At 38.6% G+C, this 25,112-nt stretch overlaps 2 protein-coding genes across 3 annotated transcripts in view; one reads left to right on the forward strand and one right to left on the reverse strand.

Moving 5' to 3' along the window:
- LOC114156407 (semaphorin-6D-like) overlaps positions 1–16,186 on the forward strand; it is a 163,529-nt gene extending 147,343 nt beyond the window's left edge. The window contains exons 21-23 of one of the 2 annotated variants that reach the window (XM_028036820.1): positions 10,290–10,540; positions 11,282–11,413; positions 13,211–16,186. In XM_028036820.1, the coding sequence (XP_027892621.1) occupies positions 10,290–10,540; positions 11,282–11,413; positions 13,211–14,554 (1,727 nt within the window). In that variant the 3' untranslated portion in view covers positions 14,555–16,186. The remainder of the gene's footprint in view (positions 1–10,289; positions 10,541–11,281; positions 11,414–13,210) is intronic. The other variant, XM_028036821.1, reaches the window with a different exon arrangement.
- Positions 16,187–22,155: 5,969 nt separating this feature from the next.
- On the reverse strand, positions 22,156–24,679 carry LOC114155377 (zinc finger protein 629-like). Its single transcript, XM_028035241.1, has 2 exons — positions 24,341–24,679; positions 22,156–23,374 (listed from the first exon to the last, which is right to left on the reverse strand). The coding sequence occupies exons 1-2, from the start codon at positions 24,537–24,539 to the stop codon at positions 22,737–22,739; spliced, it is 837 nt and encodes a 278-aa protein (XP_027891042.1). The 5' UTR covers positions 24,540–24,679; the 3' UTR covers positions 22,156–22,736.
- Between the last annotated feature and the right edge of the window lie 433 nt (positions 24,680–25,112).

Here is a 25,112-nt window from a genome sequence, read left to right on the forward strand (position 1 = left end):
TCTGCATGAGTGTTTCTCGTGTATTTCTGCACACAATAAGGTGAAACAAAAGATGCTGTCTGTATCATGTAGAAGTCTAGAATGTGTGTGATAATGTGCTTGCCAATGGCTTGCTGAGTGATTTTCCTTCTATGAATGCACGTGTATGAGCAGGCAAAAGAGCCATCAAAGCATGTTAAAGTGTTTTTTAATGAGCTGGAGCTCTTACAAATGGACTGAGTACGTTATGCGGCTCATGCAGAACAGGCGGGGATGAGAGGTGTTAGAAAGCAGCCAAAAGCGGTCGTATTGACGCTAATTGTCTTCATCTTCTCCCAGCGCTGAGCAAAATGAGGCGAAGGGTATAAGCAGCTTCACTGGATGAATTTCAGGCGGCTGTTTGTTGCTAATGAGCCTCCAGCTGGCTTTGAGTGATGAAGGCGATATTTCTGACTGTCTTAGTTATAAATATTACACACATGTAGAACCAGGAGTTTGAAAACTTCTACCACAATGTACAAAAAACACTTTCCTGCTTTATCTAAATTCTTTTTTTTTTGTCTCAGTTCTTCCCAGAGCTTATGCAAGAAATGTCTCCATGTCACCATTCAGGGGTGTCAAACTCCAGTCCTCAAGGGCCGCTGTCCTGCAACTTTTAGATGTGCCTCTGCTGCACCACACCTGAACAGAATAATTAGGTCATTAGCAAGGCTCTGGAGAACTTATCTACACAAGGAGGTAATTAAGCCATTTCATTCCAGTGTTTTGTACCTGCGGCACATCTAAAAACTGCAGGACACCGGCCCTTGAGGACTGGAGTTTTACACCTGTGACCTACAAGGACACTTTATTTCAGATTAAAGCTGGCAACTTTCATATAAGTAGTGAAAGTTCTTTTAATAGAAGGCAAAAGATTTAGCTTTGAAATCCCCAAAATTGAATAACATGTAAACTTTGAAAAGACCCCTGTCTTTTATTCACTGGAACAACTACATTATATTTTTTTATATATATTTGTAAATGACAGATGTTTAGCATGTTTAAGTGAATGCTGATGCACTTTATTTGTTCACTGGACACTGAGTTTTGAGACATCTCACATTTCAACAACACAGAGTTGCTCTACTGAGGTAGAGAAAAGACTGACCACGTTCAGTAGCATTTGATCTCTTTTGTTTCTTTGCATTGTACTCCTTGACAGTGATCTATTGTTGTGCAATTTTTATGAAAGTAGCCAAAAACTAAACTGGTTCCCTGAGAGAAGCAAACCAACACCATGTGTTGACTAAATTTAGGCTTTTTTTCCCAGTTACGCTAACGAAGAAATTTGTTTATGCAAGGTGAAATGTTCTGTATTAAATTCAGCAGATTAACAAGCTAAGAAATTGGACTAACTAAAACTGCATGCACTGACTTATTTTTGTGACCTCGCCTATTGCAGCTTTATTGCTCTTTTCTAAGCACATGATTGTATAAGTGGGTACTATTATGTGAGTCAGTGTTTTGCCGTGTGTGGATGCAAATCTGTTTATGCAACTTCACTGTGACGCTCAAATTTCTGTTCGGACACGTTGTAGTCATCCATCGGAAAAACCGGAGGAAGTAGAGAAACTCCACACAGCACATGAAATGACCTGGCCGGGAATTTAGAGCAGAATTGTCCCACTCTGAGACAACATTGTTGAGTCCTGTAGTTTGGTGATAGGAAAAAAGATTTTCCTATCCATAGTGTGTTAATCTGAAGATTAGGATTAGTGTAATTCACCAGTGGAATAACGTCAGTGTGATGTCCTTTCACATGATGAAACATTCTCTGTGTATGAATGATATTTTTAAGGTTTTGTGTCTAAGCTTTAGTTTAAAGCCTCATCACTGAGGTCACTTTGTCTTTCCGAGCAGTAATAGTATAACTACGGTTGCTTGGTGCAAACCAGAAATTTAATCTTTCTAAATCACTCAACTGACATGGTATTAAGGAAGATGCTGTTCACTTCACCAGTTAGGAGGATGTAATTTATTTACAGATTAAATATAAATGGTATATTTGACTAGCCCTTTGTCTAATCTGTTAAAACCTGATGTGACTCAATTAAAGGACAGGAGGAGCATGCTCTGTCTCTTTTCTTTTCACATCTTTATTAGTTAAATCTTTGCTTCACCAGGCAAAACAATGCAAACAATTTCTAAACTGAAAGTCCTAAAATACTTAAAGGAATACATACAATGAGCCATGTGTTCATTCTGCAAAACAAATGCATGACCCCATATAAGGACCCTTTAGTCTGTGTTTAAAAGCAGGAAATGACATCAAACTGTCAATGTAGTTTGTTTTGATAAGTTACAATCATTTACAGCAGCAAAACATAAAGACTTGGTTTTGCATACTTGGTATGTAGAGATGCATCCTAAACGACTTGCAGATCCAAGCTGTTTCCTTGTTCATTTGTATTCATAAATCCAAATATGCAAGCTAACAGTGTAAAAATGTCTCTAACCCTTTATTTTATAGATGAAAAGCAGCTATGTCATTATGAAACTTTTTCTATCTTACAGCGAACATGTTAAAATTGGTCTTTAAATTGATTTAAATTGGACACTTTAAATCCAAATTCATATTATTTTCCTCGCTTTTCAATCTGAACTGCTGTTAAATTTCTTCCATTTCAGAGGAAATTTTCCACTTGTTGAAAGCCTTCATCTCCCTGAACAGCCAGACCACAGCAGAGAAAAGTTGACTGAATTGCCATATATAAGTAGATTTAACCCTTTGGTTTTTTAGCTTCAGTCATGTGTTTAAATGTTAACTTTTAAACCTAAAAGAAAACTGCAACAAAAACATTGATGGTTAAACACAAACTCACAATATAAGTACTGTGTGCAAGCAAGAGTTTTTGTCCAGTTTGAGAGGCAACTTTGGATTTATTTTTTTATGTTTTCTTGGAATCCTATGAGATTTGAGAAACTTAGGAAGTTTGATTGATGGTTGACAATACCAGATTATACAATAAGTTGTTTGTTTTTTTAGTAACAGCCAACATTGGGCCTCTTTTCTCAGTAAGCAGAGGTTTTTGTCCTGATATGCTTGAAACCTTCCTCTGAGATTCAGCTTCATGTCAACATGATTCATCATATCATCTGCAATGAACTGTCAGTTTCACATTCTGGCTGGCAATCTCTCAATCATCCCAAAGGTACATCACAGGATTCAGATCTGCTAAATGAAGATGCCGCTGATGTTTACTGAAGTCGCTGTCATTTGCATGTTGGCACTGAAACAATAGCAGATGTAGAAGAGAACGTTATTGCATCAGAAGCAGAACATGACTCAAGCTTACTCACACTGTAGCCTTAGATCTGTTTAGTTCCCTTTTAACGTTGTTTGTCTGCCTTGCCTTTCTATAGCATCGTAAGATAAGCAGCTCTGAGTAAATAACATTCCAGCATTTAGTTTCTGTATGCCTCTGATGTGGCATTCCCAATTTTATCTCATATTTTTGTATTTATTTTTTAACTCATGAGTTTCTGAGAGAGCCACATATACAGCTGATCCAGACATTTCCATGCATTGAATTCATGCTGAAACATTGACTTTATTGTCCATTTCTGTGCAGCGTGACTAAAGGAGTTGTATTAAAATGTAGATCATCCACAGACACTAACAATTATATTTATATTTAACTTTCCTAGAAGTTCTGGATCTATTTCTGTTTCACATAATCAATCAGATCAGTTTAATGGATGACTGCATGACTAAGCAGGTCAGTAAGTAATAAAGTGCCCAGTCCACGTTTATAAGTGCTGATATTATTTTGAATTGATGCGTGAAAGACATAAATTAGACTCTGTAAGCTTGCATCTAATTGTTTTACTTCTACATTTAGCACTGGACTGCCTTGTAGCGAAATGCTTTGTGTTTCACTTTGTTTCACTTATTCAAGTAAAATAAGTCAAAACATCCCAAAGATTTAAGCAAGAGGTATACATAATGGTCCTTTAAGATTATTATTAGAAATAACCGTGTAAAGATATTCATGTTGCAGGTCACAAATAGTTCAAAATCAGTTGATCTAAAAGACAGAAAAATTGGAAATGCTGAATTTTGATTTACTGAGCATCACAGCATTAAAGTTTCTACACTTATAAGTTGCTTAACTTTTTTTTTCTGCTTCTGGATTGTCAAGCAGCCATTCCTACATCTTATTGGTAATGGGATGAAAGCTCAATATGAATGCAAAAAATGTAATGCACATGCTGCTAACGCATCAGTATCATCACATAGAATATCTCCATTAAAAGGCTGAGTGAGCAGTCCATTAATGCCACTTAGTGAGCATTTAGAGAGACATCCCACCCTGCCCTCAATGCAATCATGGTTATCATTATCACCACATCGGTGCCTAATGTATCATTTCATTACACACATTAAATTCCAGATTAATACAAAGCTCCTTCTGTTTTGAACAATAAAATGTAGCTTCTGCTCAGGGTTAATATCTACACTCTCAATGAACTACTAATTTATTTGTTTCGGAAAGTGTTTCTCTATACTTTTGACAACAAAATATTTATCAAGTCTTTTTTCTGAAGCCAACATCCATTCTGCATTTGCATAAGAGTTGAATCTTCTGTGTGTCAGAAAACATGAAGTTATTTTTATATCACAGTAATTTGCTTAATTCATGAAGATGTCGACTTTACTGGCGACCCGTTTACTCTCTGTGCGCCAAGAAATATTGGTAACACATAAGTTATTTTATTTATTTTTCAGTTTTTCTTTATAAGATGCCCATTTCATTAGGGACATTTCAGTCTTTTTGGCAGCTTGACATTTAATTCTTTTGCAGTTTTTATTGTTTCCTATGTTTAAAATGTGGTATGAAAAGTTCTTAACCAGATTCCTTGATTGCTTTTGACAACTTGTGATTGCAAGTATTTTCATAAAATCAGCCCGTAGTCTTCTGCGATATGTTTGTGACAGGACAAAAAAAATTTTCACCTGGCTATCGATGGTATTTTTTTCTTTGATCAGTTTGCATATTTCCAAAAAGGAAAAGAGAACAACATAAGAATAAGACCAACAATCAATGAAAATGCATGTTTTAAAAAAATAAAATGCAATAAAATTAAAAAATATCTAAGATTGCAGGGTTTTATAACTACTCAGCTCCCTCATTTACCAAAAATACCTATTTACAAATGGATATAACCAGATATGTGACGTTTATGTGGATTGGTAAGAAGTTGCTTAAAAGACAATTTGAATGCTTGGTTTCTAAATAGAGATGAGTTGAACTTACCCAGAGGCCGTTCGATGTGTAGTGAATTGTTGAACTACTGCTGCTTTAAATAGTTCCTCCTTTTTGAACATACCTTCTTTTAAAGTGCCGGCTTCTCAGTTTATCTAGCACATCAACATGGCGATTGGTGCTTGAATAATTTCTTCAGCGTAGAAGTGTCTGCCGTTCTGCTCCAGTACCCCAGGTCTGTTGAACAGAAAACAGTGACACCTTCTATTTCACCACTTTCTGAAGATTGCACCGAAGTGCCAAAGCGCTTTGTTTACCTCCCACCCACGCGACAGCCTCCTTGAACACCCTGAAGCAGCTCATAAATGTAACACTTCATTCATTTAAATAATGAACACTGGAGACTAAATGAGAATCTAAAGAGTGCCGGAGAGCTGAGGAGCAGCAATTTGGAGGCGTCTGCAGACTAAAACTCCTCATTCTTAATCCACACACCCACAAGACACCTGACACACACCTGCAGTGTTTCAGGTGTGAATTGTAACCTTTAAAGGGGACAAGGTTGTGTGTGTGTGGAGGGGTGTGCATGTGTGGAACTGACATTTTCAGAGAAGAACAAAGACAGACTTGACAAGCTGTGTCTTCGTCACACTTTTTCGTTTTTTTTTTTTTTTCCCATTTTGTTTTGATTTCCAGCTGTGTTTCCCTCAATCACCTTCATCCCGACGTCGGTTCGTTTTTGTGTCGGCATCCTTGTTGCTCACTGCCTCTCTGTACGGATTCTGTCACTGGTGTCTGGCTTCATGTGAATACCAATGGGAAGGCGGTGGACAGGAGAGCATGCAAATAGGACAAAGTCATTTGAAGCTTACTTCAGTGTTCAGAGGATCTGTGTTTGCCTTAAAGTCACAGTTTTCTATACATGTATTTCTTTGATATAACACTGACAAGCCTATGCTATAATATAACAATAAAAGACTGTTCTTCTGTTTAAAAGGTGGCTTGATTTCCTCTTCCATCATGCATGCAGACGTATATCAAAAACTAAACATTTTCTAGCACCTGACCAGTATGTGCAGTATCTTGAAAAAATATTTATTCCCGATCAACTTTTCCACATTATATTGTGTATCATGCTTCAAAGTATTTTATTGGGAATTTATATGATAGGTCAGCACAAAGTAGGAAAAGTTGTTTCAAAAGTACTGTGATCAACATTTGTATTCAGTTCCCCTGAGTAGACTTTTTAAAATCACTTTTTGCAGCATTTGGTGCAATTTATTTTTTGCTATGTCTCGACCAGTTTCCTTCTTGTAAAGGCAGAAATTTTGGCCCCGTTCATCTTTGCAAAATATCTGAAACACTATCAAATGGGATGATTGGATTTGGGAAGATCATTTTTAAAAGATTACTACAGATTCTTAATCAGACTTCGGTCAGGACTTTGACTAGGCCCTTATTACACATAAATATGCAGCAATCTGAACCAATCATTGTAGCTCTGCCTTAATGTATAGGATTGCTGTCTGCAGGAAACTTGATTCTTTGACCAAGGCTGAATTGTTTTGCAGTTTCTAAAACTCTATCATGAACTCTATCATGAATAAATCATCATCGCAATATTCTGATTGCAAAAGGCTCCTTAGACAGCAATAATTGCAGTTGTTCATTCCAATGTAATATTTAGCCAGATGGAGAGTCGCACAAATCACCTGATGCTCACTATCGACACAAACGACTTTGCCCAAAATGTTCAAGGTCAACTCAGACAAGTTTGCTGACCTGACAGAAGAGATCATCACTTCAGGCTGATGCTGCCACCACATGGTGTGTTCAGGGTCAGTTTCCATACTCGTTCATGCTGCTCTCATCTGAGCAGAGCTCACATGGACATCGACTCCTCTTTCATAAAATCCAGATTTGTGGAAGTGTGTTGTGCAGAATTTAAAGTTTATGTTGATAATAAATGATCTCAATATATAAAGTCTTTTTTATGAATATTTGCCCACAATGTTTGATCTGTACCGTTCCCTGCCTACTCAGATATTGTGAATGTATGTAAAACACTTTGCATCGCCTTCTGTTAGAAACTTACTTCACAGCATATTGAACCAGTCTTTACTGAAGCTTTTATCCTTTTTTGCCCCCCTTTTTAATAATTCTCCTCATGGCTTTTCATCGAATCTAGTTATATGGTTCATTTGTATGATTGATTTAATTAGACCTTCCCAGACAGACTGTATTGATTTCAGCTGAATCTAAAAGAAAGAGCAGACAAGAGGGTGGTAAAAGCAGTGGGCTAGAGATGTGAGGTAGCAAAAAATGAATGGGAGGAAGAAAGATGAAAGTTGAAGGAGATGATGGTTGAGAAGGCAGTGAAGAGAAAGTCTTACAGAATACTGTAAATCCTAGACTGACATAGAACAGTGACGGGGGGGGAAAAGGGAAAAGTCAAGATATCACCCTGAAGTCTTACCCCAGATGCCAGAAACTTCAACATTTTGGGCTGACAGCTAAGAAAGAGAAACTTTCCATCTGACAGAGGGTAGAAGAAAAAAAGAGAGGGCAGAGAATGAAACATTTCCGTGTTGGGCTGCAATTAGCATAATATTTCTCTCTCTCTGCGTCTCCATCATCCTATTTTTAACTGTCAGACTGAGGGACGGAGATGAAAGAGTGCAAATAACGAACATGAAATTGTCCCTTTTAAACACATGGGATGTGTGCGTGCGTGTGCATGTGAAGATGTGTGTTTGTGTGTTAATTCCTGCCCTGATGTGTAATGACTGCTTGCTCCATTTCAATAGTACTTTTGCATAAAAGAGTCATGTTTTCCATGGCTTCTTGTATCAAAGCAAAGCCTCAGAAGCTTAGAGGCCACTCCGGCTTTGAGGTTTCAGATGGTTGCCACTTTGAGTCCCACACCATCAGGGAGCGGGGAATAAAATCCCCTAATGGCAAAAAGTGAAGGGCATGGAATTAGCTTTTTGTTTCTTGAGTATTTTTGGTGTCTTTGATCAGGGTTTCAGGGACATGAACTCAGTCTGGGTAATTTATCTCTAACAGGGATTTAGATGGAACTTTAACGCCTCTATATATGTTTCGTTTTACAGCAAAAACTTAACCACTTAGGAAAATGGCCACACTAATTTTTACCAGCTGGCCCCTAAATGCCTGTTACTGCCATACTTACAAGTCAAGTTTCTACAATCACTAAGACGTTTAAAAGAAACTTGAGATCCAGTGTGCCCTTGTTTAACAGGGTTATTAGCAATGTTTACTATCAGCCAAATTTGATGTTGGGAAAACCTGTACAAATATAAAATAAGTACTAAAATGAGTGCATTAAAGATATAAATCAGTGGATTCCCCATATGATTACTAAGTTTTGTAGGAATAGCATTGATGAATTGTCCTCTTCACTCTGCAAAACTTTAATATTTTAAACGCATTAGTCCAACTCCTGAAGTACACTTTCCTCCCCATCTGGTAGCTGGAAAAATTACACAACAGAGCCGGACCAGAGGTAATCAGTCTTCATGATGGATCACTCCATTTGTTAGAGTGTAGCTTCTGGTGTATCAGGAATCTTTTTTGGACACGTTACAGGTGTCTTGGCCAAAGGCTGTGAAACACTCTGCTCCTACTGTCACTCATAAAATTATAATTTTACTGTATTTTTCTACCTTGGAGAAAAAAAAATCTGAACAATCTGTAATCAAAGTATTGATTCCTGCAGAACTGATGCCATGTCACCAATCCTGGGCAGTGTGTGTTTGTTCTCGTGTGCATAACTGCTGCACAGACTGATGAGTCATTGTCAGAGAGGCTTTGACGGCGTATCTAAACCTGATGAGGTGAACGCTGCCAAACAATAAACTCTCTCTTTCATCTCCACTCGTCTACACCTACTCCCTCCTTCTGTTCTCGTCCCTTCATCCTTTTGTCAGCCCGACTGCCTCCCTCTCTCCAATCATCTCATCGCTTACCTTCCCTTTCTTCTCCTCCTCTCCCTCCTTCTTGTCCTCCCAGTCTTTTTCTCTGCTCAGTCATCCAGATTTCTCACCCGTGAAGCACCTCTTTCTCATTAAGTCTAATCCTCGTCGCTGTCTTCCACTCTTTTCTTTCGTCCACCCATTCACCTTGGTTTTACCTCTCCTCCATCTGTTTTTTCTCCTCCTCTTAAACTCTCTTGTCAACTTAACATCAGCATAATATTTGCTCATCCATTCACAGAAGCCTTTGCCCGCTGGCAGGGAATCAAGTTTTGCATTTAATTTAACTCCAAGTACACACAAATACAAACACACAAAAAACACCACTGAACAAAGTAAGTGTGATCAGTCATAATATTATGACCATCCATTTAAACTGAGCAGCACTGGAAAGATGACCAAACCGTCTTGGGGTATTTTGGAGTTTGTGGAGCAACAGATTTAGGATTGTTGAGTTAAATCTGAGATTTCAGGCCTCATCACAAGTTTCTAGCTGTAATAAATTACTCTATATAATTCCTCTTTAGGTTCAAAGATAACTTCTTTTTTTTCTGTTCAGCTGGAGACAGTTAAAGCACATCCATGCAAAGCCACATTTTAATTCAGGATTTTACGTGTTACATGTGCATCAATGCCACTTAATATCTTTGTATCTCATAAAATTGTGCAATTTGGCTTCATCTTTAAGTAGTGCCTTTGTGGTAATGGCAATGCATGTCATGTGCGAACTAGAGTTCTTATAAATGTAGAATTTGGTAAAGACCAGATCATTTCCATATTAAGCCCTAAAACATACAAAGAGCATACTTTGTATATTTTAGTTCTATTGCTATTCTTAGTAACTGTTGCAAAAAGCAATGGAGTGAGTGGGTGAATTGGTGGGCATAGTCATTATTTGCAATTCACAACATCTTAAGAATGTAAAGAATATGGTTAAACAAAGTCAAATTAGTACGAATTGAATACTTGAAATAGTTTTCTGAATGCATACGTTAAATTAAATCTAGCATGTACATATAATTTGACCACTAAATATCCTTTTTCCATCCTTTTGTCTTTTATCTTTAAGGTGTTCGTCGTCCTCCTGAGCTGGATCAGCGTGCCAGCGCCAACGTCCACTACACCCTGCTGATCGCCTGCGTGTTCGTGGCATTCTTTCTGGGAGCCATCCTATCGGGTTTCCTGGTGTCTTGTTACTGCAGCCGCAGCGCAGCTCACCGAGCCCGCAGGCTAGGGAAGGACCCCGAAGCATCACTGCCGCACGCTCTGTCGCTACGATCGCTCGCCAAGCTGAACGGGCTTCTGGATGGGCAGCCGAAGGTTGGCTGTGGACAGTTTTATTATTACAGACCTTAAAAAATTGTTTTTCTTTTTAAATTCTCATCATTTGAAAGTATAATGCAGTAGAAAAGAATTAGCTAGTATATTTTGTATTTCATTAAAATGGTGTTGTAATTAAACAGTATGTGTTCCCAGAAATATAGTCCTATGTTTAGGATTTCTTTCACTGTAGCTCACATTTTGAGGAAGAAAGAGATGATGATACTCATCGTTACTTGACTGATCTCATTCAAAATGAACGTAGCAGTTTTCCGCAAGCTGAACTTACAGGATGTCGAAGCAGAAATGCACATTAATCTAAATTAAGTTGAAGATGTTTTGAGACTGAAGTTAAATGAAAACATAAAGTTGACAGACTTAAATGCACTCATCACTGCTGCTGAATTACATTTCAATCAGATTTTTTTAGGTTCCACGACACAGAGGCGGCAATAAAGCTGCCTGAATTTTGAGGAGCAGCATTAATATTCATCTCCTCCTTTTCCCTCCTCCTCATCACCCTGAGGGAACACATAATAAGATTCACTTGGTGTTTTATTCAGTCATTACAACTGACGGTTTCATTATTATTCCATAATTTTTCCAAATGTCCTTCAGTGAGAAACAGAGTCTCTAAGCTGCTGCTAACCTCTGACCTTTTAGCTGAAATATACATTTAAACAAGTCGCTCATTAGCTGTGTGGAACCATTAAAATTCACCCCTATTTTGTCTCTACCCAGGATGACAAACTGGATGTGTCCACGCCAAAAATGTACAGCTCCTTCATCCCTAACGGGCGGGCCGAGCCGCACCTCCACACCCCTGGACATCAGGGCCTGCAGCTGGGAGACCCTGACCTCAACCTCTCACAGGTAGGAGATCATACAGTCCTGGCTTAGGATTTACAGTCATCATACTGACAAAAGTTGGTGTTTAAATTAAAGGTATATATATTAAATTCTTTTAAATCCTACACATTTTTAAATATAAAATACTTTTTTTAAAAATCTGATATTTATCATGTTTTATAAATGAATTTAGATATCCTACAGTTTCGTCTGGAGGTCTTACCAAAATCTTTTCTGCAATATTCAATTTTTAATACCAACATTTTTGGCTGCCTTTGTTGAGTACTTTTGTAATTAAATATAACTTGTGCGTCCACTGATGAGTTTCACTGCCCTTGTAAGCAAAGCCACCTTTAATTAAAAAGCTTTTATAAACACTCATTTACAAGCATTGAACGTCCATTACAAACATGCTGAGTCGTGATGTTAATGGTAAACAATACCTTGTGTTAGAAAAAAATTGAGCAAAGTATCTGAACATTTTTATTTATTTATTAAATAAAGATGCAGGGAGATTATTCTTGCTACCTTGCAAGCTGTGCAATGTAAGCATATTATGGCATAAGGTTTGTTTAAAGTATGTATGCAAGTTATAGTAGACCTATCTACTTAGTGTAGAAGTGTTTTCACTTTTAAAATGGTCCCAGTCAGGGCTGCAACATACTCTTATAATGGTAGCAGACTGCATCATCAATATTCCACTGATTAGTCATTGATTATTTTGCCACATTTCTGCATTATTTCAGTGTAATTCTGCACTCCTAATTCACGTTGGTGCATCTGCATTAACATTAAAATCCCTCACAATAAATTCAAATATGTGAAATTGAAAATTCCTTGAAATCAATTCATCGAAGATTGAGATGATCAAAGATTTTAAAGCGGTCTTTGACCATTTCTAATTTTAACAATCAGAAATATTGCCAAAATGCTAAAGATCAAAGTATAGATCGTACAGATGAGAAGGATATAGAAAATAAGTAGATATTACAATATTTATCAATACTTATTCATCATCATTTTCTATTGTAGTGCAGTCATATTGAATACACCACTTCATTGAATATGCAGGTAGATTGTTGACTATGGCTGTGTTCACACCAGCCCTATTTAGTACACTTTAATCAAAGTCCAGTCCATTTGTCTAGAAAGTCCGGTTCATTTTGGAGGTGTGAGTGTGCAATCAAACTGTGATATGGACCAAAAAAACTAACACTGGTCTGTCTAAGAACCTCATTCTAGGTTCAGTTGAAGTGAACTCTGGCACAGTTAAGAGGCATATGTGGATCCCAAGCAGACCAGAGAAAGCAGAAAGTGAACTATATCGCTGGGTGTTACTGGAAAATACAAACAAAATGAACACAAGAGTCCAACACAGAATGGGTCATGGCCTTTTACCAAAGACAAAAGAGAAATCTTACAAGTGCTAAAATCTAGTGCTACTCCATTTTTGTTTACATTTTGTGGCAAAGGAAGTTGGTTTTCAAAGGTTTTCATGTGGTTTCTTCTAATAGCTGTAAGTGCAGCGCCACCACAGGTGAGCAGGTTTTTCAAAACTTTTGTATCATTTGATGGTGCAGTGTGAAAGCAAACTGCACCAGCTGGAAATGTGGAAAAGGTTTTTGGTCTCTAATGAAACCAAGTCTATCAGTCACCCAAAGGCTTTGGTGACTGGGTAATTAATCTAGGACTTTGAACCAAAACAATAAAAGTTTGTAGTCTTGTGAATTCATTTCGAATTACATTATTATTTTTTAATTAAAAATATTCTTTCCTTGGGTAAAAAAAATCACTGAATGCATCGGTCTAACCTCAATTTAGTCTCTTTCTCAGGGTGACGGAGAACTCTCTGGCTTGCCAACGCCTGACTCCACCCCAGAACTCCCTTTCAGGAACATGAAGGGTTTGCGACATCATCAGTATGAGAAGAACCAAAACTGCAACAACACCAAGGATAACAACCCCAAGTCAGGTCCCAGCTGCTCCAAATCCAACCAGGGCTTCATGGCTGTGGTTGGGAATTCTTTGAGCCAGCAAGTTTTTCCCTTTTCTCACCACAACGGTGGCGGTTTGAGCAACGGGGCAGCACATGGGGCAGGCGCCTCGTCAACTTCACTGCACCTCCTTGAGGAGAGGAAAATTCCCAATGATGAGCGAGCTGCCACCGCCGCCACAGCATCTGCAGGAGGAGGAGGGGGTGGAGCTCCACATCACCACCACTCCCAGCAGTCCCTACCCCAGACAGTGGTGGACGTGTCTGCACTGGATGAGCTGCTCAAACACATCCATGAGGTCAGCGCATCAGGAACTGGTGGAATCAAGGTCCTCACGTCTACCTCGTCGTCCTCGCTGTTCCCTGGACCGTCCTCTTCAGGAGGAGGACATCAAAGTGGTCACCATCACCACCATCATCATCAAAACCAACACAACCACACTCGAACACATCACTACAACCACAGCCATCATCACAGCAACCATCACAACAACAACAGCAGCAGCAGCCACCATCACCAACAGCAGCAGATTCCGGAGACAGAACCAACTTCCTATTACAGCACCTCCACACTGCCGAGGGATGGCGTCCCCAAACGCTTGGATTCAGCTCCTCAAAACTCCACCTCATCCTCTGCCACGTCTTCGTCTTCATCCTCCTCTTCAAACAACCCCACCTCCTCCACCTCCATCCCTTCTTCGTCCTCTTCCTCTTCCTCCACTCCGCTCCAACAGCAGGTGATCCCGGAGCGGCCTGGAGGGAGCGATGTCCCCGTAGCGCGTCACCAGTCCCAGCGCCACTCCCTCATCAAGATGGGTGCAGCAGGTGGCGCTGTGCCCCGCCATCACAGCTTCAACCAACGGGGGACACACGCACACTTTCTGGCCAGAATGAATACAAACAACAACAGCAGTAGCAGCAACAACAACCGACCCCCAGGTCCAGCCGCGGCGGCCAATACAAACACCAGCAACAACAATGAGAGTCAACGGGTATCTGTCGCCAGTGCCTGTCTTACACGGCAACACAGTTACAGTGAAGGGCCGCATGCGCAGCGGGCGGCAATAGTCCGAAGAACGGTGTCCCTGAAGCCACAGATCCCACCAAAACCGCTTTTTCTGCCAAATACAGCAACGTCTGCAGTAACGGAGGCAGGAAAGTACAACTACTAAAACTGCAGGTGGACAAGATGCCACCCAAACATGGCTGCAATACTCCCCACAAAGAAAATAACTGAAATGCCGGCTGGGGCCGTGCAAAGGGACAAAATGAGCACCGATGGGCCAAAAAGACAAGAGAGACCTCAGTCCTCTTGATTCCTTATCACAACCTTTCAGTTGTACTTATCGTCATGCTGTTGACGGCGGGCCATCTGTTGTCTCTCTGAGGCACAATTGAGACAGACCTGCTTCTTTGCAGGGCAGGATTCCTTGTGGAGACTCGCTCTTCACAGCAAATGTGGATCAAAACCAGTTCAGACAGGAAACGTCTGAGAAACATTCCAGAAGCAGGGCGAAAGGTGTTAATGATTCAAAAGGAGTCCCCAAGGCTCGAGGTGGCCTGGAAAAATTCCTGATTAATGCAGTTTTCTTACGAGAGCTTTGATCTAATGTCCCCAGTTGCTGCACCTTGGAACGGGGCCTGGATTTCAATTGCAAATATTTAAAAAGCAGGGAATTGGACAAATGCAGACCTGAGATGAACTGAGTCTGGAACCGTTGCACCACTTTGAGTCCAAGGACGGAAAAGCTTTCTGCAGAAGCAAGTCATAGAAAAGTCAGAAAAAATCATCTGCTTAGCAGATCTGCTTTTTCTGACTCTTAATTAATACAATTTCAAGAAATGTTCACTGTCTGAAAAAAGTAGAGTCCATTTGTTCAAAGCCAAGACTTGAAAATATTTTTATTGACAAAAACAGAGGAAGAGGGAAGTTACGGTCTATGCGAGATCACATTAAAGTGTTATAATTCAGCAGTCAGGAGATCCAGATCAGAGTATTTACCCCCATATTAACACAGAAACCAGATAAATGCTGCTTTCATTGATATCAGAAAAAGTAAATATGGAGGTCTAGTCGACGATTAAGAAAAGATTTCTGATAAACCATTTCGGCACATTGCTAATTAATGCTTTCATTAAACTTGGCACTCATCATTTTCATCCTTTATGGGTTCAAATTACTTAATTGACTCAAGTGAATAATTAATCTCTCAAATTATTAAATGTCTGTCTTCTGCATCGTTACTCTTGAGCAGTTTTACATCTGCAGCATTTGCAGGATATGTTTCCACTCAAAGGTTCTGTGAAGTCAAGCAGTTTAAAGTACTGGCTGCTATTTTCAGACTTTGATTTGAGAAATGAGGAATATTAGTTTATCAGAAATGTTTTCTCATCACCAGCTGATCACAGGAGGATCTTAGCAATGAGAGTTCACCCAAATAACGACTCACTTACCTCCACTGCATTGGTTTCCGAAGTGTTGAAGTCTGCTTGCCAGCATCTGCAATTTAGTTCTGAAATATGTTTGAGAATGGGAATATAATCAATTGTACACATGTTTGTTAATCTTGAGGCAAGTATACTCAAATCTAATATATGGAAAATATAAAGACCTGACTGTGATGCTGGAGATTGTTCTTTAGGTTGTTTCAGATTCTTTATTTTGGGGAAATAAAAGTCTGCACCATATGATGTTGCCTTCCTGGAGCTCAAAAGGACCTGCATGACAACTTGTATACATTTAACTCAAAACTATTTGTTCACATGTAACATCAGTGTTTTCTCAAATAAATTGATATCAGATACCTTTTTAGTGTCATTCTTCTACCTGCACCTTTCAAAAGCTTCTCTTGACAGCAGTTTCTTTAAGCGCCATACTGTGGACTCCTCCAGCTCTGGTCATCTTTCTTTCAGCCCACGATTAGCCTTCTTTGTCTAATCTCTAATATAAATTAAAGAGAAAAAATAATCTGTTAGGTTCAACAGTGTAACAGGACAGTATAAAAGTTATCTAGTTGAGATTGTCAGACTTTTCAGAGCTACCTTTCATCCCAGTTCCTCACTCAGGCAGACTCTTCAGTCTGCAGCTCATTTTAGTCTGTAGGAGTATTTTTCCACAGATGGTCCAAAAATATCCAACTGTGAAGGAATCTGCCGTTTCCCATTTTAAAAAGCACTTTTTGTCTTGTGTTCATTTGTTTATGCTTTTGGCCTAGAATGATTACATAAAGGTAAAAAAAAAAAACAGATTGACTATGGTTTAATTGTATGAGCATACAGGTGAATTGCAACTGTACATTCTTAGCCATGTAATGTCTCCATATTTTGAGTTTGTGTTAAGAAAATTTGGGAAAAAGTCTGGCAGCAACATGACCCCGGCACAGATAAGTAAGTATGGATGGAACCACTGACTTTATCATTCTTAAACATGTGGTATGCTTGGACTCGTCCATTTAAACAGTCAAGTCTTGGAGATGTTGCTTCAATTTTTTTATAGTACTCTGTCCTTATGATACTCTCAAATGGTGAACGACAGGCGGGCGGAGCGGGGATCAAACCGACAACCTGCCGATTGAGGGACAAATTCCTGCCACCATCGTCTTGTGAGTTCACCACTCTGAGACAAAACACACAACAATAATGCTACAACCACCATACTCTAGAGTTATGATGATCTTCCCCCTTTTTACATACATCACCTTTAGTTTCATCAGACCACCGGAGATGTCTCCAGAAAATGTAACACTTTGCTAATGAAGAAATGTTTTATTTGGTGTTTGAAGTGCATAATGTAACTCTCACCATCTTTTAAAGGACTGTTGAATTTGCTCTTACAACCCATTTATCTCGGGGACTTAAAACCCGACTCCTTCCTGCACAGTATGATGGCATGATGTGAGCTGTATGTTACGTTGAAATCCATAAAACATTAAACGAGCTTATGATTTCTCAGACATTAAAACAGAAAATAAGCTTGTGCTTTGAGATATGAAAATTAATAAGCACCAGTTAAGCATCAATGACTTGACAGGGTTTTTTTTTATTCCACCTTTAACACAGAACCAAGCAAGCATTCTGACACCGGTTTTCGTTTTATGTGACTCACTCAGCTGGATGGACAAGCTCCCCCAGAGCAGCTTAAGTAATAACACAGCGGCAATGATGCAGTACTGTTAATGAGGTATCCCTGTCTGCTACAGTTAGGCTGAACAGGCTCTGCACCAAATGATGCAACATAGTCCGCCAGCACAACACTGTCTAGTGTGAGGGAGCTGATTCCTGACTGTGAAGGAGCTAACTTTAAACAATTTCATGTCCTAAAAGTTGTAATTAGCAAACCGTTTCTAAACTAGAATGAGTCACTGTTCGGATTCTACAAAAGAAAGCAAAGCAGTGGCTTCTGCTTAAAGAGGGGATTTATGTCTCAGTGTATGAGGGGTTTACATCAGCCTCCTTTATGTCTGACCTGAACCCCTGTTCTGATGTAGCTATGAGATATCAGTGTTGTTCTGGTGCCTGGAAGGAGGGAGTCTGCAAGAAACAAAGTTTATATTAACAAGTCCTGCTATCATGACAACAGACTCTGATCTCCTACTGCTGGTGGTTGATTGATGTATTTTTTTCTGCCTACAAGACAGGAAACAACATAAAGGAAGATCATCATCAGAGGCCTAGTTTGATCACAAATAGGTTATACACAGGTCAGCCTTTTTTTGTGCACATTAAAGAATTGTTATAGAACATTTCATTACAACCAATTTAGTCAGTGTATTAACTTCTACTAGAAATGCATTTGTCATTGATATAGAGTAGTTTTGGAATATCTATTTGTCCCAATAACTCAGTCACCAATCACACTTCTAGTCACAACAGTGTTATTTTTTATAGCAATGTATACTTTGTCTCAATAAGAGTTATTAGCCTTATCTTTTCACAGATATTTCTGACTCAGCATATCCAGCTATAGTCTTTAATAAAGTCCCATTCTGCTCCTGCTAACCACATTTGCATGTGCTAAGCTGATGCTGACATGGCTTACTCACTGTTTTGATTTTATGTTGACAAAACTTCCAGAAAAAAATAATTTGTTAAAGTTAAACCTTTGCTTTAATCATCATAATATTTAATAGCTTGTGTTTCATTTGTTCTCTGTTACTGAAAGCGTTCTAAGCAGAATGTGAAATTTAGCTCACATATTCACAGAAAGGTGAAGCAGCCAGTACGGCCTCTTTCAATCTAAATGTCACTGCAGAGGATAAAAACACAAGATTGTTAAAGAAAACCCAGATTTATTTGGTCAACAAACTAATGGGCACAGCCTCTAGGAGAGCTTTGGTATCTGTGCACATGAAAATATGGTTTAATCAAGAACACCAAGATCAATTGCTAGAATTTCTTAATTTAGGATTTTGGATGCTAAGTATAGGGTAACAGCAGTCCTAAGAAAAGATCATAGGAAAAGCAGTAAATAAAACTATTGCTGGTTACTGAGCCTCAGTTTTCCACCTTTCTCAGACATTCAGAGTTAGAAATCAAAACGTATTTGTGTAGATGCAAAGTGACTTTGAATTAATGGGCACCAATTAGGAAAAATACCAGAGTGCTTCTTTAAATTGTCTCGAAAGGAGCCTCTCTGCAGTACGTCTGCTTTAGCGTCACGACAAGCAACAAATGCAGACAGCCAGCAAGCTAAAGGAAATGAGCATAAACAGAAATGTCAAGTGGGATATTTCACTCAAAATCTCAGGATGATTTAATCTGAAGGTGGTGAAAAGTACAACAGTAGTTTGAATACATACCAACAAAAAATAATGGTACAAAAAATAGGACCTTTCAACTGAAATAAAGAAACACAATCAGATTTCCAAAAACTTAGACATGACGCTCTCACATTCAACAGAAGAATGATTGTGTTTTATATGGTGATGCACTTTTATCCCTGAATATAAATTTGTTTATTTGGAGGTTCTTAGTTCCCGTCCTCTAAACGTGCAACGATTCGCTGAGGGAGGTGGAGGAAAGTCAAAGCTTTTCCACAACTGAAGACGCACTCACAGCATCACCAAGTGGACCACAAGAGAACGACACTTTAACTTTATTATTTTTGAGTCAATTCTAAATGTGAATACTGTATTTTGTGATGCCAGCTCATGTCTGCGACATGCCAGGAGATCAGACATAAAGATAATTAATCCACTCTTAAACTATTTATAATTTTCATACACAGAGCAGAACAGAATTGGGTGCTACAATCGCTTCAGCTCCCCTCAGTCTTTATGTTGTAGATAAAACCCACTTTAAATCATATTTATAAGCAGTCATGATGGAGCTAGCTGTTCAGCTGGAGTCATCTCTCTGCTTGTCGCTTATTCTTGGTAGTTGTGGAAAATTAGGTTTGTTTTACAGGTCACAACACGATATACAGTTGGTACTTTTGCTTTGTCTTATTTAAAGCTACATGATATGAAAATATATGATGTGATAATATTGTTGAATGTCATTAATAACTTTAGACCCCAGTAAATAAGAACTCCATCAAGATACGGAAAAATATCTAAAATTCCTTATTTCCATCGAAACAGTTTATTGAACTGCTGCTGTGTTGGCATTATAATAACTTAGCTGTACCTTCTTTGACTTTACTCCCTTTAACCTTTGACTTTTAAACCTGTTTTATGCTGCTTCAGATAAAATAGTGTCACCAAATATATTGAAGGCATAGAGACCCTGAATGCATAGTAGTTACGTTACAGTAGGCTACATCTTTTTTTAAAAAAATTATAATTTATTGTAATCCTAGCAGTTCTTCATGGAGCATGAAAGATACACTTATATCAAAGTGTATCTTTGATATACTGACATTGTGATACCAGTAACGTTGCAATTTATTGTACCCAGTCCAATTATCCAGAAAACGTTGCAATGTTCTCAACACTCTGCGGTTTTACTGCAGCTCTATAGAATACAAGACAAATCCACTGAAGAACAAACGCAAACTGAAAACAGATTGTTGCATCAGCCTGTACCTGGTGTTAGCGGGGTTAACGACCACCTGAGGCTCCCACACCTTCTTCAAATCAAACATAATCGGTGTCAAACATCTGTGCTGGTTTGTGTCACTATAATTTTAAGGATATTAAGAAATGTTTCCAGAGGTCGTCAAAGGTCAACCAGCACCCTCCCGTCCCCAGATTTGGTGTCAATTAATTGTGCTATCAACATTTTACCTGCAAAAACAGCACATTTATTTTTAGAATGATACAAACATTTTTGCTCCACAAACCAGCACAGATGTCATTGATTGTGAGTGTGGATTTCCCATTAATAATTTAGAGTTCTGCTCCACAAAAAAAATCATAAAAAGTTTCACAGTTCAATCATGATTTATGAGAAATGAAAACATTGAAAAACTGATTGTGGCATTTTTGTTTCATGGAGAGCAAACATGTTTCAGAGATTTTAATCTCAAAAGTTTGCTTTAATCTCACCTATATTTAGTAAAAAATATTCAGAATCATCTCATAATCTCTGCTTTGATTCTAGACGACTTTATGAAAACCATCGCTTAGCCACACCAAGGTGCGATGCTGCCATCTGCTGGTTTAAGACATTATTTGTATTTGAATGGTAAAGATTCAAAGTGGTCAAGCAGTAGTATTAATATATTGATATAATATAATATATATTACACATATTATAATTGCGCTAACATCTGAAAGGGATTTTTCTAAATAGAGTTGAACAGAAAATAACCATGTTTCTTGTACATTTGGCTTTTATAATGAGTTACAGTGGTTAACTGTCCTCACACTACTGTTGAACTGCCTCTTTTAATGAATAATATACCTATGATAAATAATTTCAAAACTTTTTCCACTTTTGGTGTGGCACAGGTAAAACTTTGTTGAAAAGAACAAACTTGAAAGCTTAAAAGTAGGTCAAGCTAATCTGTCCTATGAATTTCCTGACGTTTCCTCATCCGTATCCTTTAAGCTGAAGCCACAGGTTACAAAAAATCAATAAGATCTCATTTTTCAAAGCCATCAGTGAGGAGCTGAGAACAAAAGTATTAGATATATATACTGCCTGGCCAAAAAAAAAGATCAAATATTTCATTGGACCGTCTTCAGCTGTGATTACGACACCCATTCACTGTTGTTTCAATAAGCTTCTGTAATGTCACAAGATTTATTTTCATCCAGTGCTGCATTCATTTGTTCACCAAGATCTTGTATTGATGATGTAAAAGTCCGAACGCCTTCTCCAGAACATCACAAAGATTCTTAACGGGCTTAAAATCCAGACTCTGGTCGGTTTCCGGTCTAGTCTTACAAAGAAAATAAAATCGAATCTGCTTGTCTCCTGGTAAAATTGTGCAAAGGAAAAAGTTATACCAAAGGTGAAAAAAAGTTTTGAAATATTTATCTTTGCAAAAACATAGCATTTAAACATGTACACTTTGGAAATCCATCATCCGTGTAAACCTATTATGCAATTAAAGAAGTCAAATTAAAATGTCCCCTTTTTTTAAAATTCCCTGTGATTCACATATCCATAAGGTTTCTTTATCCCACTCCCACTGTGATTAGTGTAATCTTGCTGACATGCAGCTCCACTCATAAACTCACACATATAACTTTAACCTCAAAGATTAATTTTTCCACTTCAACTTATTTTTTTGTAGAAACTGAGCCATCCAGTATAATAGTGCACTTTTATGTTTTTTCCAAAAGAAAAAACAGAAAAGCTAAAAATCTGTCTTGACAAAAAAAAGTTCATTTTCAGTTCGGTTTTATTAGCGCAAAAACAAACACCTACAACCAGAAACCTGGATGATATTTCTTTGCAGATTTCCAAAGACAAATTTAAGGCAGAAATGCTTATAAAAAGGAAACAATTCAATCCCAATTAAAAATTAAAAGAAATTAGATTTTTAATGAAACATAGTGCAGTTGGTGGAGGAATTTCAGCAGGTCAGAACTTTACAAAAACTACAATTAGCTTACAAAAGTATGATTGAGGCTGGGCTGCTTCCCATCTCCAATAGTCATTGGACGATAGGCAGGGTACATCCTGGACATGTCGCCAGCCCATCACACACACACACTCCCACACGCACACCAAAGGACAATTTGTAGAGACCAGTCAATCGAACAGTCTTTTGCATGTGGAAGGCATACACAGGCTGGGATTCGAACATTCTAGCAGCAATGCTACAAACTTCACCATTGTGCAGCATACCACTAAAAACAATGGCAGCTATCAGGTACAGAGTTAATAAAAAGAAAGACAGTGAGAGAAATACTGAAGTATTTTTGTGCATCCATTCAGTCATTTTTGTGACCGCTGCCACGCTCAGCCTGAGCTCTGCTGGGACTTCTCCTTCATGTGTCTGCGGATGTGCCTCTTGAAGTTGGAGTTGTCGCTGAAGCTGCGGCCGCACACGTGGCAGCTGTACGGCTTCTCGCCCGTATGGACCCGCAGGTGTTTCTGGTAGCCGTCTGACCGCGTCAGTCTCTTCCCGCAAATGTCGCACGTGAACGATTTGTCGACTTTGCCGTCAATTTTTCGGTGAATCCGCGTGTGTTTGGCCCACTGACTGCGCTGGTAAAATGCCTGGCCACAGATGGTGCAGATATAGGAGTCCACTACTTTAGGGAGAGTCATGTCAACACAGTCATGCTGGCTGTTTCCTAAAGCTACAGGTTGATCATTGTTGAGCTCAGAGCAGGTCTGTTGGACTGAGGTTCCAGGCTGCGGATCAGTGTCTGGGTCGTCCAGGTCCTGGCAGAACTTTGAGCCCAGAGACCCGGTGGAATCGTTGTCCTGTTGCGTTCTTGCTGAATTGTTCTGGAACAGCAGAAAACCCACATTGTTCTCGCCCGGTGGATCTGACCACACATCCTCCTCTGGTTCCTCCTCTTTGATGTGACTCGGAGGTTCCTCTTCGTTGAGCTCAACGCTGGAGCTCCAGTCCTGCTGCTCAGAGACGGCTGCAAAGCACATGTTTTGATTTTTAAACCATAAAATGCTCAGCTTCATCATCTGACAAAAGTAACACAACAAAGAGAACTATGTTTCAATCTTGTATTTCTGCTAATTTTGATAATTATGGAAAATTAGACAAATGGCAAAAAAAAAAAAAAAAAAAAAAATGTTACATCCATGCTTCTAAAGGTAATAGGGGAATACTCCTGAGTTGGTATGTGGACCAAACTCCAAGACTCACACCTTCTACGGGTAGGGTAAGTCACAAAAAGTCAATGGCAAAGAAGTTACCAGTGTTATAAATAAGGCTTATTAAAGGAAGGTTGAGTGGAAGGAAAATTTGCTTCTGTAAACCAAGGAAGGATTGTAAAGTAAAGTCCATTCAAGTGTAGCTGGAGAGCTGAAGTTACACAGAAAATTCATTTTGTGCTTCATGTATTGCACTTTTGCCGCTTCCCACTTTTATTCTGTGGTTGTATTATTATTAAAGTCTCCTTTATTGTGTTTTTAAGCAAATGTGCAGTTCCAACATGATTTTCAAAAGAACTGAGGATTATTCAGTTAAAAGACTGAATTCAGATTTCTTGTCTTAAACATAAGACAAGAAATCTTATATTCAAGAACATAAGATTCAAGAATCTTATGTTCTTGAATATAAGAACATAAGATTTCTTATATTCTTATGCAAGAATACAAGAAATCTTATATTGTCTTATATAAAGACAATGGCTTCTTTGTCTTTCTATGGCAAAGAAGAAAAATCAGCAGAAAATGAAGTGAACTAAAATATCGGATGTTTAGAGCAAAACAACTTGCTTATATGTGCTCAATTGAAAGTTGTATTGTCATAAATAACTGTTGTTGCCAAATGAAACTGATTCTGACTCTGCGAACATTTTTGTTCTACATAAAGCCAGAAATTGAGTTATTTCCAGATAGAAGCCCCAAAGTCCGGTGAACCGTCTCCCTACCTGAGCTGTTGGCCTGCAGGGAGATCCGCGGCTTCCTGGAGAGCTCCAGCAGCCGGCGCTGGCGGTCAATCTCCAGCTTGGAGCGGGAGATCTCCTTCTCATATTCCACTATGGTTCTCCCAAACACATTGAAAATCTCCTCTGCAGCCGCGGTAAGCCGCTGGTTGATCAGAAGCCGCAACATCTCGATTTTCGACATTTCAGCGATAACTTGAGAGGATTCTTAACCAGGGGAAATCTGATCAAATACCGGATAAAAAACTGTGGCGATCCGGTGACTTGAGTACCAGCTATGGCTCCAGGTTAACTTCTGTGAGGTGTCCGAAGAAATCCGATGAAAGCCCTGCAGCGCCCCCACTTGGTGAGGAAGGCTCAATACAAGTTTTAGATTAGACTCCTGTTGTTTTACAATTTAACATTGATGCAAAAGTTTTATCATGACGTATATTTTCAACAATAATAATATATTTATATATATACTTATTTTTTTTTTTACTATTTCTTTCTATTTATACTGTTGACATTTAATTTGTCTTCCTTTTTTTCATTTAAAATTGCTAGGCTATTTTAAAAACATTTTTCTAATTGGTTTTCTACATTTTATTAAAATGTTCACATATTTTACTTCCTCTATATTACTATTATTGAATATTCCATAGTGATTTACATTTGATAATTATCAATATTTTTATATTTCTGATCAAATGTTATGTCTTTGTCCCACATGTTGCTATGCTATGTTAAAATTGAGACTTCTTCACACCTAATTTTG

This window comes from Xiphophorus couchianus, chromosome 13 (genome assembly GCF_001444195.1).
Source record: "Xiphophorus couchianus chromosome 13, X_couchianus-1.0, whole genome shotgun sequence".
NCBI lineage: Eukaryota > Metazoa > Chordata > Actinopteri > Cyprinodontiformes > Poeciliidae > Xiphophorus > Xiphophorus couchianus.

Coding starts and splice junctions, on each gene's coding strand:
- LOC114155377 (XM_028035241.1), bottom strand. CDS start 24,539: ATGTCGAAAATCGAGATGTTGCGGCTTCTGATCAACCAGCGGCTTACC. Junction 23,375..24,340: donor CCTGCAGGCCAACAGCTCAG/GTAGGGAGACGG, acceptor TGTGCTTTGCAG/CCGTCTCTGAGCAGCAGGAC.